Source organism: Cetorhinus maximus, chromosome 27, assembly GCF_964194155.1.
Source record: "Cetorhinus maximus chromosome 27, sCetMax3.hap1.1, whole genome shotgun sequence".
Taxonomy (NCBI): Eukaryota; Metazoa; Chordata; class Chondrichthyes; order Lamniformes; family Cetorhinidae; genus Cetorhinus; species Cetorhinus maximus.
Window position 1 is genome coordinate 23,552,925 of NC_135905.1, and position 16,608 is coordinate 23,569,532.

Below are 16,608 nucleotides of genomic sequence, written 5' to 3' on the forward strand. Positions count from 1 at the left end.
AGCTACCCAGTGGGACACCTGGGGAGGAGGAAGGGGTTACCTGCTCCTCTAACAAATAGTCAAGGAAGGCTTTTTTTCAAAGGTGCATTTTTGAAATGCATTTCATTTTGGCTTGGTTAAGAGGGGCAGAGAATGGTTCACCACAGGATTATCTCTACTCCACTTATGGGGAGAGATGAGGGAAAGGGGCCGGAGGTTGGAAACTAAATCTGAGTTTGATTTCTGCTTGGTATCATCAGTGACACTGGGAACTCTCCAGGATGGTCTTTTTGTATCAGATCAAAGATAGATGCACACAATAGGAAAAAAATGATGGAGAAATAGAAATGTAATTTTTTTCCCCCAAGAAAGTCCTCTGATTAATGCTTTAAGCTGACAAATAGCTCAGGTAAACAGTCCAAACAGACAGACAGGATCAAAGCTGCCTCCACTTCTGTCAGACAATTTTATAATAAATTCAATTTGAACACTATCACAAGTTTAAATCATTTCCCTGTCTTCCCTGTAGTCTTTTTTTAATCAAATCAAATAATCTTGTCATTGGAACAAGAGTTACTTATATTAAGGCTGCTGTGGTTACAATTCGCATTTAGATGTGTAACTGGGTGAAGAGGAGCTTGTATTTATGTGACACATTATGATGTCCCTTAGAAAACACTCCAAAGCATCTCACTTTATAATGAATTGTATTGAAGCTCACTTCTGCACACAGTGAAATCCCACAATGAGATGAATGACCATAAATTTGCTTCTTTTAGTCATGTTGGGAAAGTGCTTTTGGTCGGGACACCGGAACAGGCAGACAGAACTTTGGAAGAGTGCCTCAAAAGGTGCCACCTTCAACAATGCTGCACTCCCTTGGTCCATTTAGGAAGAAGGCAATTTGGGATTGTTCCCATAGTGGGGAATATTGGCAGCAAAATCTGGGAAAAGAATCTCTGTTATTTGCAGTAATATCATAAATGTCTTTATCAAGAACACTTCTTCAGGAAGCATCAAACAAAATAAATCTCTCTTGGACCTGGACATGTTGTTGCATCAGTTAATGCATTGCTTGTTTTAATCCATGACTCTGAAAAGGAAATATCTCATGGGTGATGTGAGTTTAGCTTACGTTTTATATTCACAAGAATTAAAACTGCTACCAGCACGAGCTTGATCTTTTTATTCCCACCCCTCCAGGTTTCCATGTTTCGAGTTGGATTTCAGTTCCCATTCTGGAGAAGAGTGATCAGGACCGGAAGAACTGCACGTTGTCCGTCTCCTGACTGAAACCGGAACCGCTGCTGGGGGCTATCGTTAGTACAGTGAGTCACCACATTCCTGTGCAATGATAACAGCACTTACCACCAAAAGTAATAAGCATTTCCAAGAACGAAAGCAAAAAACTGATAAATCCCATGTCTGGGTTGGTACCACTTGCTCAGCATAGGCACAGCTGTATGACATACAATTATTTAAAGTGCAACTCCTTGTTCATTTCATCTAGTATGCAGCTTCAAAGATTTAGTTGATAATTAATTTTGCATATACATATAAGAGTACTTTCTATACCTCATTTTGTTATTAACAACAGTATATATTGCACTTCAACACAGCAGTACATGTTTGACACAGAATTGATTATATTAGCAACTTATAAATCCGCAACGACCTGGGCAATATGCAACTTGTGAACGCCTGTAACGAGGTATATTATCCATATGCACACTATGTATGTACTTACATCTATCATTATATTCAAAATCTGAATGTAGTGCAGTGCCACTATTAGCAAGAGGAATGATTACAATGTGACAAGCTTACATAGACACTTCCATTATAAATGTGGATAATGGAAAAATAAAAATAAGGATAAGAGTGTATGACTTCCAAAAGGGGATTGAGTTTGTATCTCTGCGCACTGGCCCAATAATCCCGCCTTCTAATCCAGTCTGAGCTGAAGACTATACTTGGTCTGTACTCTGCATGTCCAATGTCACAGGGCATCGACCAGTACAACTCAGGAATGTAACAATTTAGATTTGATAGCATTCATACTTTCACCACTGCTACTTACATATGCCATGCAGTTCCAATGGTCATGTATTTGACATTTTAAGCCTAGATGAACCTTTTACAGGATCTCAATTCTTGCCACCTACCCCAGTTTGACTTTATATTTCTGCTATATTTTTAGACAAGAACTATACTTAGAGGAACAGTCCATGGTATCTAAGATAAATATTAAAAAGATGCAGCAAGAGCGGGGGAGTGAGATCAGGGTAGGGGAGCTGTGATGTGGAGCAAGCCTAAGAGTTGGTTGAAGGATTGACTGGTCCCTCTTCAATGCTGAAATTTCTGACTTTACAATCACATTATAGCCCTCTGAGTCTGAAGCTTGAATACAGCGTATTAAACAAAACTGAATTTAAATAACATTCACTTTTCCAGGTTTGCAAATGTGATCTGTGCCAGCAAAGTATTTTCACATGTTAAAATAGAGACTGGGGGGGGTCGGGTGGGGGTGGATTTTCTTTGCAATGAAATCAAGTTTAGCTGTAGTGGGATAGGTTTGGTGGCAGATGTGATGGGTGGGTGGGGGTCAGTAGAAGATTTCCCCTAGTTGCAAAGTGTTGGTGACAATGTAAACGAGACAGTGGCCATTTATGTCCACCATGAGCTCCCCTAAATGGTTGAAACCTATCTCTGTTTGAATCAAAATCCAGAAGCGATTTCACTCCAAAATAAGAGAGAGGAAAACTCGCCTCTGCATGTACCACCACCCAGCCCACCATATGTCCAAAGTATGTGTGAGATTGAAGATATGTCCATTAATACGGAGTGCAGCTTTGAAACAGCAGGACTTATTCCCACAACATGTGCGAAATCTTGCATGAAACCCTGGGACAATTTGTAAAGTCTGGTTTAATGGGAATTGTAGATTTTGCCTTTCTTTCCCCACAATCCAAAAGTAAATGTTACCACATTCAGTAATTGGTTTGCTGTTTGAAGCTGAGGCCACAGGTTTCATGTGATTTCTGTGAGCAGGGCCTGGGCTAGAATTTTGTTTTATATCAGCTGCAGTAATTGAATGCAGGAAACCACAAGCTCAACATTACAGCGAATGAGCTAGTAGAGGAGTCCTGATCAGATGACAGCAAAGTGCCACCCGAGGAGATAGTCATACTAACAAATTAAACATAAGAATTTTTGGTGTTTAGATTCAACAATTGTAAAATATCTTGGCCTTTCCTGAAATAAGTGCAGCATCATTTGGTGATGTGAATGAAACAACACTTTTCTCTGCCATCAGAACCAGTGTACATGAGTGTTCTGCCCAGGATGTAGCATGCCAAGATCATGCCATAGCAACATGGTTCCAAAGTCAGATACAGTTTGTCCAGCACATCAGTAATCTTGGAAAATCAGTGTGGGATCTTTAAATTCCCACACCATCTGCTTGCATTAACCTTTCTGAGGGAGGCTGTCAACTTAGTGTAGAGTTCTGTTCTTTGCACTTGTGTCTACTGGGAACTGGGCTGCAAGACTGTCTAAAAGATTCAGTGAAGCTCATTAAAAACCATAAGAGGCAGGCAAAGAAAAACTTCTTACAGTGATTCTGGCCTGAATTTAAACCCAGGTCTATCAGGGTGAAAGTCAATGCCATGACCAACGGCAGTATTTATATATGGTACTGAAAATCTATAATTGGTAATTTGCCATCAAGATAACATACTTGTTGACAAGTGGCTGTTGCACAGCGACCAGGACATTGAAGAACCTGCATGCACAATTATTATGTGGGTGAGGAATAGAACAATCCCTTTTCACCAAATTATCTTAATATTGCATTTCTCCCAGTCCACAGATGCAAGAGTTGTAATTTAGAATGTGCTCAGTACCATTTCAATTGGAAAGGACTATACTCATCCTTTCAGATATCTTCACTGAGATTTTGGCAATCTATCCTGAAGCACAATTATCTTCTCACTCTTTTTATATTCATGCATTAGACTTGATGTCCCTTCTTTCCCTGAACGGCAATAGGCTTTTGGTGAAAATCCAGCAAGTATGATTCCTGTACCAGGCATTGTAATGCAGAGTTTTATTTTATTACTTGTTTTAGAAACCTAGCCCTCCAGAATTTTAACTTAAATGTATTCTTAAGTTGTTGGTTCTAAACAAACAAAAATGTTGAACTTAGCCTGGCCATTTTAGATTGGGATGACCAGTTTCCCTGTAAAGCTCCTTCTGTTATTGTCTTCCCAATCACAAGATGTTCATGCAGACCAACTGAAATGTAGGACAACGGTATCATTCAACAATTAATATAATATTTGCTTTAAAGAAATTCTGCCCATCGTACCACCATCAACCTTTACACCTAAGTGATTCATGTCCAGGTCATTACAGATTCATAAACTGCTGTACAGCTAACTATTCCACCATCCCACCCTGGCCAAATCATCCCTGCTTCTGATCAAAATTTCCCACATCTGTAGCTTTGTATTCTCCCAAATAAAAAGGCCACAAATTGCAAATATAAACTGTCTCAAGAGTCTACAAATGGCCAAGTCTTTGACAGTACATCAGTCAGGTTCGCAGGAGCTGTCTTTTAGAGTCAGGTCAATAGTTAGTGAAGTAAATTAGGCTAAATTGTCAACAGTTGCCAGCTCTAAATTGATGAAAGCTTATCCTGCAATGTAAATCGTAGTGGAAATGTTTAATACCAGGTTTCAGTCAATCCTGGAAGTTGCAGTTTGAGGGACTGGATACATGCATCTTTGGTTGAGGAAGGCGAGAATGCCGGGCAGAAGTTGCAGACTTCTCTGGCTGGGAATTGTAACCCTGAACCTTTCGCCAATGGTCTTCTTGAAGTGACTGCTTTTTCTGTGGCTTGTCGGAAGCCAAGATCTCAAACTGGGATTCATCCCGGTGCTCGCTGGATTCAACATGCTGAGTCTCCTTGGCAAGTGACCCAGGATTCATCGAAAACACTGTAGTTTTAATGTTTAGAATTGGTGATGACAGGGATGGCGGTAGTTTAGATTTTCTCTTTTGCTGCTCATCTCTTTGTGTTGAAAGGTTGATGGGTACTGGTGGCCGGAGTTGACATTCCGATTCCTTTACATCTCTAATAGATGATTGAACTGAACTTTCTCCAGGGAAAAACTCTGGGTGAGAGACTGCAGCAGCATTCTTTCTAGGTGTGGAGAGTGGAGAAGACTTCATTGCTGAAGTCTGGATCTTGGATTTGACACTTGGATCCCTGGAAGATCGACACTGTCTAAAAGCAAACCTGGGCCGACAGTTTTTATTTGTCGATTCTTCTGTAAATACTGAACAGCTTGGTAAACTGGTCTGCTGCACTGAAACCTGACTATGCACATGTTCCTTGGGTGGGGCATTTAGATTCTGTCTGGTCTTCTTGTACACTGGGTGTTCTTGGACAGGCCTCTCGTTAGAGTCTCCAATCTTCTGTGGGGTGGGTTGAAGGAAGCTGAGTTTAGCTGAATCTGTCTCTGAGGAAACAGCAGCTTTTGCATTTTGGTTGGTTTGGCAGTAATTCTCACATGACGCACTCTCTATACACCTACTGCGGTCCTCGATATGGGCTGGCTTTGCTATTTTTCCCATGTTGTGTTCTTTGGAGCTGCAGATGTGGCTGGAAGGCTGTAGTACCGGAGGCTGTTGGAAGAAAGAGAATTTTAGAACATATTAATCGTATTTTGCTTTTGCAAAGAACAAAAACTCCTGGCAGGGGTCATGCTGGTTTGCTTTGCATTTCTGGACACCATGCAGGAGTTAAACTGAGGGTCTGAGAGAAGCACATGACACAAACAATGTATGAAACATGAATAGTCATCCTGTAGAACTATAATGAAATCCTGAAGCAGATCACAGAGGGAAGGTTTGGAGCTATTGGATTTGGTAACTGTTGAATGATAAAGCAGCACACAGAATGAATAATAGAATTTGTTATAAACACCTGGTAACATACTAGCCTTGCCATGAGTAACATCCATCACAAATTAACATGGTTCAAAAGATCCAAGAGAAATGAGAATTAAAATTCTTACTCTTTAATTATATTGTATTACTGGGCTAAGAATCCAAGAGAATGTATGTGGTCAATATCCAGCTCAGCAACGAGAGAATAAAAATTCTGTTTTAAAATAATTTAGAAATGAAAATGGGCCAGGATTTTCCGGTCCCGCCAGCAATGGGCATTATCGCAGGCAGAACAGAAAAATTTGGAGAGTGGCAAAAGTCCATTGACTTTAGGCCGCTCTCCAAATTTTCCGGTTCCGCCTGCGACTATGCCGCTGCTGGAGGGACCGGAAAATCCCGGCCCTGGTCTCAGTAAAAGTGACCATGAAGCTGCCGGATTATCATAAAAACCCAACCAGTTCATTAGTCTCCTTTTCGGAATGAAACTTGCCATCCTTACCCGGTCTGGCCTGTATGTGAGTCCTGTCCCACAACAGTGTGGCTTACATTAACTGCCCTCTGAAGTGGCCAAACAAACCACTCATAGTCACATCAAACCAGGACAAAGGTGGCAGCTCACCAGCATCTCCTCTGGACAACATGTTTTATTAGTCTGCTATTTAAAGGCCACAAAATCCAGTTGGTATAAATGAGCATTCCCTGAGGTCTATTTGTTTCTCATCAGGGGAATTTGTAGATCAGCAGGTGCTTGTAAATTTGTAACTCCAGGTCAGGAGAACCCAGGGTCAAATAATGTCGCTCTCTTTTGTACCTTGACACCTTAAAGCCTTTGCTTAAAGTCCCTTCGTTATATGATGTTTTCTGGTCCTTTAATCAGTGTTACATGAAAGGTTATTTGAATTTCCAGGCGTGTTAATATCTGATCAATTTGGCACTTGCATTGAGGAACATTTCAGAATGATTGGACACTGGGATGAGGACAGGCCCAGGGCTCAGAGTGCCTCAGAAACACAATGGGCATTTGTAATTCTATTGTGTAAGCTTCACAAAAATGGGCAAATATATTAGTGATTCCTGACTGAGAAGTTAGACAAGAGTACAGAAGACTCCAATAATTCTGATTACACTTAAGCCTATTCTCATTAGGCCTAACTAGTCTTATTTTTTTTGCTGGTCTATGGCACCAAAGTGAGTTGGTTACATTGCTTCTTTGGCTAAAAATTACAATTTACACAGGGCTCAACTCCAATTCTTCTCATGGATTGTGATATTGAAGTATTGAACATTATTTATGTATTAAAATGCTTCCTGATGCAGATCATAACAGATAACTCGGATTCATTCAATACAAGCTCCATTGAAAGGCATTTTCTGCTGTGTAGTATTTGTCACACGCTACAGGCTACACTTCCAATTTCATGTTGGAAATACACAGCAGGTCTGACAGCATCTGTCAAGAGAAGAGATAGGTTAATGTTTTTGCTCTAAGGCTATTTCAGAACTCACAAAGGGCTAAAGCTGAAACATTAACTTATCTTTCCTCTTTAAAGGCCACCTGGTAGACTTGTTGTATATTTCCAGCATTCTGCAGTTTTGATTCAGGGTTCCAATATTTATAGCTCTTTATATATCAGCTTCTGGTTTTCTGTTGCAAACTAGGATTTAAGTTGTGAAGATGAATATGCCAAGGCAGCACAGGTCTGTGAACATTTATTTATTTATGACTGAATATCTCATGGCCTTGCTCAAAAAGCTGCTGGGCCAGAGTCACCCATGGCACAACAGGAGGACTGAGTAGCACAGATTATTGCTCTGTCTACCTTAAAGCATGCATTACAGTTACACTTTAGGCATCGCCCAATGTCACAAACATGTGACAACAGGAAGTAAGCGTGACAGAGAAGTCTGCATAATTTTAATATCAGTGTTTTATTATAGCACCTCACCTGGGAAAGGTGGAGTGAAGGTATGAATAAACACTCTGAGGGTGGGTGCTGTTAATCAATCTATGGCTCATTTATGCTGACAAACTGAACCAATTATGTACAAGAAAGAGTACTATTGGTCACTGTAAAGTTCCTAAATGAGCTATTTCTAGCTTGGCTCTGGGACCACACTGGCCTCGACAATTCAGGCAGGAAGAATTTAAGTAGCCCATCTGTAAACCCAAGCATTCTGATGACATGGCTGCTCAACAGGCAGATGGTGCCCCTCCTCTGACACCCCTTTCCCCAGGTTTTCCTCCCCGCTCTGTACATCCTCTCCAAGTGTGTCAAAATAAAAACTCCTGCACAAGCTTTGATCATGCACCAATTGAATGCTGCCCAAAGACAATAAATGAGGTGAGTTCATTGACTCATCGGTGATACTAAAACTTCTTTCATTGGCCCTGCCAAGGTTAAATCTTGTGTCATTGCATTGGAGTGTTCATCATAAGGGCTGAGAGAGTTGGCGGGAATATATTAGCATGGATGAAGCTTTGGTCAACAGACAGGAAGCAAAAATAAGGATAATAGGGCATTTTCAAGTTGGCAGACTGTAACTAGCGGAGTGCCCTGAGGGTAAGCTGAGGCCTCAGCTATTTGTAATCTATATTAATGCCTTAGACATAGAAACAGAAAGTAATGGATCTATGTTTGCTGACAATGCAAACCTGGGTGGGAATACAAGCTGTGAGGAAGACACAAAGAGGTATGGACAGGTTAAGGAAGTGGGCAACAAGCTGGCTGATGGAGTAATGTGGAGAAGTGTCATTCACAGTATGGTCACCAGAACAGGTTTTCCAGACCGGTTGTGAGCTGCACTTCGAATTCCTCTCTTTGGATGGGTTTTTAAGGGTGAGATATTGATCTTCTTCCTCTTGGACCTTTGGGCCTTAGATGTCTAAGTGCCAGGTGGATGTTCGTCATTGACTGAACAAGTCGATGATCTGTCCAGTTGGTATCGGTTCCCTGCATGGATTGCTGACTTTTTTGTTTTGTAGTGCGAGACTTGGGGGTCTTTGTGAATGTGACGTTTGAGTGTAATGGTCAGCTTCAAAGTTTTATATAAACCAATTCATCCCCTGTGGTATTGTTACAGGAAGTCTTGGGTCTGGACCTAGGGATGCAATGTTTACCTACCATCCTGGATTGTCCCTTTTGGTCTATCACTCAGGTGGGCCCTGTATGCAAGTTGCCTAAATAGGCAAATCATGAGGACAATTGGGGGCTCACTATTGTTTGAGTCGTCCCTTCTTTAGCAGCTGCTCAGCTCCTCCCCAGGTTATATGACGTAGGATTACACAGGATATCCGACACAGAAACAGGCTGCTCAGCCCAACCAGTCCATGCTGGTGTTTACGCTCCAGCCTCTTCCCAACATTTCTCAACTAAATCTATCATCGTAACCATCTATTCCCTTCTCCCTCATAGGCATGTCCAGTTTCCCCTTAAATGTATCTATCCTATTCGCTTCAACCACACCCCGTGATAGCGAGTTCCACATTCTCCCCACTCGCTGGGTGAAGAAGTTACTCCTGAATTCCCTATTGGATTTCTTGGTGACTCTCTCTCATATTGACAGCCTCTGGTCATGCTCTTCCTCACAAGAGGAAACATTCTCTCTCTATCCATTCTACCAAAACCTTTAATCATTTTAAAGGCCTCAGAGTTAGGTCTGCCTTCAGCCTTCTTTCTTCAAGAGAAAAGAGACCCAGTCTGTCAATCCTTTCCTAATCTGTATATCCATATATTTCTGGTATTGTCCTTGTAAAACTTCTCTGTACCCTCTCTAGTGCCTCTATATCCTTTTTATAATATGGCGACCATACTCCAGTGTGTTCTAACCAAGGTTTGATACAAGTTTATGATAACTTCCTTACATTTCAATTTTATTGTATTATAGCTAGAAAGATAGCGCTGAAAAAAAACTTGCAATTTTTCTCAGATGGTTTAGTTTTGTTAGTGTAACACGTAATGTGCATCAGATATGCTCAAAACTGTTATAATGTTGGACACATGTATGAAATCAGTCAATTTCCTGCACTTCAGCCATCCTCTAATACAATAAGATGCCCTGAATACTGTCTCTCAGGTATAAAGTCGATTAATAATTCCACATAGTTCTCTGGCTGACTTCCACCAGTGAGCATTCAGCCTTTGTGACAGGTTAAGTTTAAGAGCTAAACATTACAACTGCACTCAGGGATATCCATAAATCCCACCATGGGAGAAGCAGCTCATTTATAGAAAACTCTAAAGATGCTTCTCATACTTCAAATGTCAGATTTCAAATGCCATCCAATAAACTCTGATCACCAACCTGAATTTGTATCACACTCTATCATGCAGTAAATATCCAACATCCTTGGTGGGAGAAAACTTGCATATTTGGCAAAGTTAGAGAGAGACGAGCTTGTTAAGGGATTGGTGAGTGAGGATGAGAATGGTGAATTCAATGTGCAGAATGGAGGTCAGTGGGGTAGGTTATTCAGGGCGATGAACACAACAATAATATTGTGCACTACATCCTCGACATCACACAAGAGAATGGCATAGGCATCTCTTCTTAATGGAATGACTAAGAATGGGTTTTGTCAAATTGTAGACCCACATACTATACCAGGGCAGTTACATTAATCTGGGGATCCTTTTGCAATAAAGCTCTAGCTTTACCTGGATTATTCTGAGAATCAACATGTGTTTCTGTGAATTCTTCCCTTCCCTGTAAAAATATGGCTTCAACTGTACAACAGATCCTAGTTACTAGGCCCAGAAGTGAAGGAACTGTGACTTGGCTTCAAGATACTAACTGTCCCCGTAACTCCTTCCATAGCCACATTTCACCGTTAATGCACTGCTCCCCTCCAGTGGTATGTCCCTGCACACACACTTCAGAGCTTAGACACTAAGTTACTTCTTGACTCCATTCCCTCTGTAGGTCCTTCTTCAGTCAGAGCATGTTGAACTGCCTCCGCAGATCCCTCATCCCCTCCCTCTTTGCCTTCAAAACTCTCTTCAATCACATGCCTTTGCTGTCCTAACCCTCGTTACCCTCCCTTCCTTCCTTTCTGCTCAGTATCCACCATCACTCCTCTGTTTTAGAAAGCTCCTTCAGGAATCTCTCCTACGAGGAGCAGTCTAAAAATTGTTGTTGGAAAATAAACACTTCCTGACTACCATATTTGTTAATCAACCAAAGTCAAGGGTAAACACAAATAACAGGCAATCAGAACAAGTGCGATGAAGCCTTGTTGTTTATAGGGACTTCTTAGCTGCTTAATTTCTCATGATCAACACCAGGAACATAAGCCTTTGCTGCTTATAAGCAGATGGTTTAGTAACAACAGTTATTGCAGATGCCAGATTCAAGCCCCTTGAGAATTTCTACACAGAAAACAATTTAAAGGCTAACTGTTTATGGCATTCTCACTACGGGACTGAGTTCTGACAAGTGGTCATTCTTAAAGTGTTGACCTCGCAGCTTCTTGAATGTCTTTGAGATGCTTATTTTGGGGGCACAGCTGAAAGGTTAACTTCAAACGTTCACAGATCTGCTGTGTCTATCTCCCATATTCGGCTTTTATTTCCGATTTCACTCAGTTTTTCTTTTTATCCATAAAGATTAAACTGTCTGATGATATTGAAACACAAAGGAATTTACCTGCTAAGCCCAAATCAAAGCCCAACGAGGAAAAGCCGTGTGCTCCGCCCAGAGCCTTTTCTATCACAGCCCGACCACCACCCCCACTGGACAACCCCTCAGACTCCTCTCATATTCTGTTCTCACTGAACTGTCCAGTTTCCAGCAGGTGAGATCAGATAGTGTTTCAGTGTAGGAATGTCGGCTGCTTCTTAAAGGTGATGAAACTTGCCTTTTCATTAGTATTCTCAGTAGTGTCTGGGTGGAATAAATTTGATGGAAACACACATTTGAAGAATTTCAATTAATGTGTTGGAGGATGAATGTTATAACAATCACTGGCTTGTTAGAACCATGTCCCCTTGCTTGGATGTTGTCGGTCTACGAATGGTACTAACTATTTTGCGCAGTATTATAAAAATTTCACATTGAACTGTTCAATTCCAATCATTCCAAATCTATTAGAAAATTAGCAGTAAAGGCAGTAAAATGGCGATTGTTTAATTAGCTTAAATTCTGTTATTGTAGATTTGTTTTTTGCGTAAAATTCACTGCTGTCAGTCTTGGAGCTGCTGGAGAACAATTTTAATAAGGTCTGTACAGGGATGGGGATCACAGCGGAGGTAATGTAAACTACCATTTACATACAGAAATTCAACGAACAGACAGGTGCACTCCATCCATCCTGAACCCGCTCCAGTAAATTAACAGCCTGTTGAGCCCCCACTGTTCAATGGTAAGAAGCTCCCTGCATTGAGAAAATGAATCTACTCAGCAAACAGATGTCTGCCTTTTATCAACTAAATTGTGAAGGCTGGATATAAGGTTGTGTTAAAAATTTTCTAACATCAGATGAGCATTCTTGAACAGGCAAATTACACTTCCAAAACACTTCTGACATTATTCTGATGTACTGACAATATCACCAATCAAAATATGGACCAATGCTAAAAAGCATATTTATCAACTCTGAAATCAGCAACTAGGAGCTCAAATTATTTTCCTATTTTAAAAAATGTTTCCTTAAATGTGATCTTGGGATGCCACATAACTCTCATTATGTTCAGGAAGAAAATCTTTGCATTAGTCCCATTAAGGATTGAGGTTGGATGATTTTTAAAATCTCTCCATGTCACAGGAACAGTTGTGTTTTGTCTCCAAGTTAAGGTGCACATACATACCCTCCTAGTTAGTTGGTATTTCTGGTATAAAAGCAGAGAATGTTGAAAACAGGCACAGGTTCATTTGTATCCAAAAGAGAAAATGGATTTGTGCTTTTGATGTCTGATCTTTTGCAATGAAGGTTTCAGAAGGTTTTACAACCAGTTTTGTTTTTAATTGAGATTTTCCTATTTGCTGCTTCCTTTTTGATCCATACTGATTGATAAGTCACTGATATGCAGATGAAAGTGAACTATCATTTTTGGGCCATATCTATGCAGTATTTCATAAATTACCAGTTCCCGATTTCAATCTCTGGAGAGGAACAACAATTTAGCATTACTGAGCCAAAGCTGTTCCTAGCTGCTGCTTTCAATCCCCTCATGGCTGGTTTAGACCAGGAGCAATTACCCATCCATACCCTTGGGAAAATGAGGAAGGGAAGAAAACACTTCACTGCTCTTCCCGCAATGAGCAGACACGCTGCAAGGGTCTCCTTGTTAACTAGTATTTTGGAATCTGACTCAGGATTTTTGCTCTGTGCCCCAATCCTCCAAAAGAGGATAAACCACGTATGGAGAGTGTTTTTTTGAGCAATAAAAGATTATGGTGGAGGCAGTGGATGGAGGGAGCGAAAAATTAGGGGAGGGAGGAAGCTGAAAGTATGGTTAAAGCAAGGAATGATTTTGAAGGTGGTGGAGTTAGGGAGCAACACAGAAAGGTTGATGATGTGAACAGAGTGCAGAGTGTGACTCTGACAGTGCAACAGCAGGAGTGGGGAAAAAAGAAACAGACCAGAATGTTTCTGAATGGCCCACAGATGTTGAAAATCAATAACATACTTGCTTAACATGCTGTTTAGTAAATAAGTTATTTAACAGCAGTGTGGCTAAGTTGTGGTTTTGTGTCTTTGGGGAAGGCTCAATAGTTTTCTCCTACGCTGTTCATACTTATAATTACTTTAACACTGAACTTTGACAAAATACAAACCTATAAGAAAGAGAAAGAGAGCAGTGTAGCCCTGCTGAGCAATTGTGGTTGGATGATAGTATTTTTAGCATGGGGTCAGAGATATGGTCTTCACCATGCCTGATGGAAAGAACAGTTTGGCATTAACCTGTCTTGGCTTCTATGTCATTGGCTGTCTCTAATCAGAATCATAAAAACATCAAACCTTATTCATTACACAATCTAGGCAGTTAGAAAAAAAACTTCATTCCTGAGCACATGGAATCAAGATCTAGGTTGAAAAGATATTAAACTTGATGAATTTGTCATAATCACTTTCTGACCTTATAGTAGTTCTGCAGCTACCCAGAGAAAATATTCCAGGACCACATTTTGACTTCTCCAATTGGTTAGTTTTCATCCTCAGATTTGGGAGGTAGACGAGTGGCTGGTTTGCAGCCTGGAATGGAAACTTCCCAATCGATTCCCATTTCTACTCAAATCAACCGATATGAAAATCTACGTCCGGTGGGTGATCTGTGCCACCATCTGATCAAAGATGGCAAAAATAGCCCGAAACACCTTTTAGATTCACCTCTTGAAATACCTCCATCTGGATTCTTAACATTGTTGTGGAGTTATTCTCTGTGCTCCTTCCTGTGCTATGGGATTGCTTGGGATAAAGCAAGGGATGAAAACTCCAAATGGATAAGAGAACCAGAGGTGGGAACTTTGACTAATACGTAGTCTCACTATCTGTACATATTCTATGAGAATATAATGGACAAACTTATTGAATGATAAGACGACTCAGTTGAGGAAATCAGGTATCATCATAAACAGCATAAAACATGTGTGGTTTACACTGCTCATCTGAGCAGAAGTTAAATTTCTGCCTTAATTCACTGTGATAGTGGGTGTGATGCACATTAACACATTTTATTTTCAATGTCAACTGCTTCAAGTGCTCGGTGCAATTTTTCTACAGCAGTTGTAGGGTCTAATTAGATAACGTTATAATGTAGAATCTGCTATAATATAGCAGATAATTTCTCACAGTGAATTTCAGCGAGTACATATTCCAGGACATATTACACATGTGCACACAGACTGAACCAGCCATTTCATCAAACAGCTACCAAATGGCATAAGCTTTGTGCATGCAGGGTTGTGCCACACATGCAGCATGCAATAAGCAGTGATTATATTGCATTGTACCATACCACGCCTTATCATAGAAGTAATGGACAACATCCTCAACTCCTTGCATCAGCCAATGAGAAGGGAGAGACAGAGAAAGACAAGGACATGGGCAGTGACATCACAAATGGTGAACTGTATTAATCAGAGCATAGGATAACATTGCAGTTACCAAAAAAAAACTAATTGACCTTTTAACTTAGAAAATGTCCATTTTGTAAGTAAAGTTTTCACAAAGGGTTTGTATTTATAGCCTGACATAGCACGTGTAGTATGGCGCTCCCTGTGTGGTGTAATGCTCAGTATCTCTAGCTTACTGGGTGATGCTGTATGGCATTTCAAGCTCCCGTGTATGGAGCTTGTATGGAGGTCACCTGTCTAATGCACTATTAACAACTTATTATGTACCACTTACTGTGTAATTTATTGCTCTGTATATAGGCTCCCCTGCAAAATACTCTCCTGAGTGCAGAGGTCCCTTGTGTAATGTGCATGTGTTGGTGTAAAACATCTTGGACAATGTATTACTGCACAGTGCACAGCCCTCATGTAATTGTACTCAGTTCAGTAAATATCTGTGTTTCAGAATGCACTAACCTTCCATATTGCCCAGGAGTTGGATCACGGGAGCATTATTTCTACTTGTAACTCGCAATAGCCACTATTAACATTAGTAAAAGCAAAACACATAGCATTAGTCCTCTACCTTCAAGCCCTCAGTGTGGATAGTCCCAGCATTTCACTGTCTCACTCACCGCTGCCTCTTGGGAAGCGAAGTTACTTCAGATGTTTTTTTTAAAAGCTTTACTTGGGAAGGAGTGAGTAACTGAGCCTTTGTTATTTGTGTTTTCTGAGCACTGCTGTGGAGATTGCCAGGGCACAAACAGTACTGGTGTGATGCTTCATAACTTCACAATTATTGTCCAACAGATAAGTTACATTGCAAACATGACAACTAGTGTCATCTAAGGGGCAGAAAACTAGAACTGTGCACTCCTCTTAACCAAGTTACTAATTCCTCAAAACATTTTATTTTAATATCCAATTGACTCCACTTAAATGAAGACCTGAAAATAATAAAATGGACTATTTTCACCCCTTTTTCCAAGTTATTGGCTAAGTACAGCTAAAAACTGGGTCAAAATTTGCACCACAGCCTCTGTTTATGTTGTGTTGAACTAGTTATTGAATGACACATAGACTTCAGAGGGCTGATGCTCTCCTTCAGTCTCCATTGTTCTCATGGAAACATTTAACTGGTAAATAAACCCCCCAAACCATTCCCTATTGGTACTCTTCCATTAATTCATATACATTTCCAACCAAATTTTAAATGTGACAAGTTGAATGACACAGTCATCTCCGAATTGTCCTGCAACGATCAAAAGTTAGAAAATTAAGAGCAATGGCAATGTGAAATCATCTGCAATTTGGGAAACATTCCACTCAGACTTTCACTCACATAGAGCCTTATCATGCCTCTCAGAAATGCCTCAAAGCACTTCACATTTCATGGATCACTTTGAAGTACAGCATAGCCAGATATGGTGGTCACTTTATTCATAGCATGATTCTGAATTGAGAGCTATCAGGCAGTAGAAAGTGCAATTAATATTTTACAGCAAGTTTCTGATTAGTGATATTCTCATCAGCATAATTTTCTGAACAAGAGTTATGCTTTCTGGAAGTAAAGACCTAAGAGCAACTATATTCTAGTTCCTTCCATGCTCCAAAGAAATCTAA

General features: G+C 40.5%; 1 protein-coding gene across 3 annotated transcripts in view; it reads right to left on the reverse strand.

Annotated features, from left to right (window-relative positions):
• Positions 1 to 1,028: 1,028 nt before the first annotated feature.
• The window catches only part of ccser2a (coiled-coil serine-rich protein 2a), a 568,362-nt gene continuing 552,782 nt past the window's right edge, over positions 1,029 to 16,608 (reverse strand). For 2 of the 3 annotated variants that reach the window (XM_078530898.1, XM_078530897.1), the window contains exon 10: positions 1,029 to 5,670. In XM_078530898.1, coding sequence (XP_078387024.1) covers positions 4,723 to 5,670 — 948 coding nt within the window. In that variant the 3' untranslated portion in view covers positions 1,029 to 4,722. The remainder of the gene's footprint in view (positions 5,671 to 16,608) is intronic. The other variant, XM_078530899.1, reaches the window with a different exon arrangement.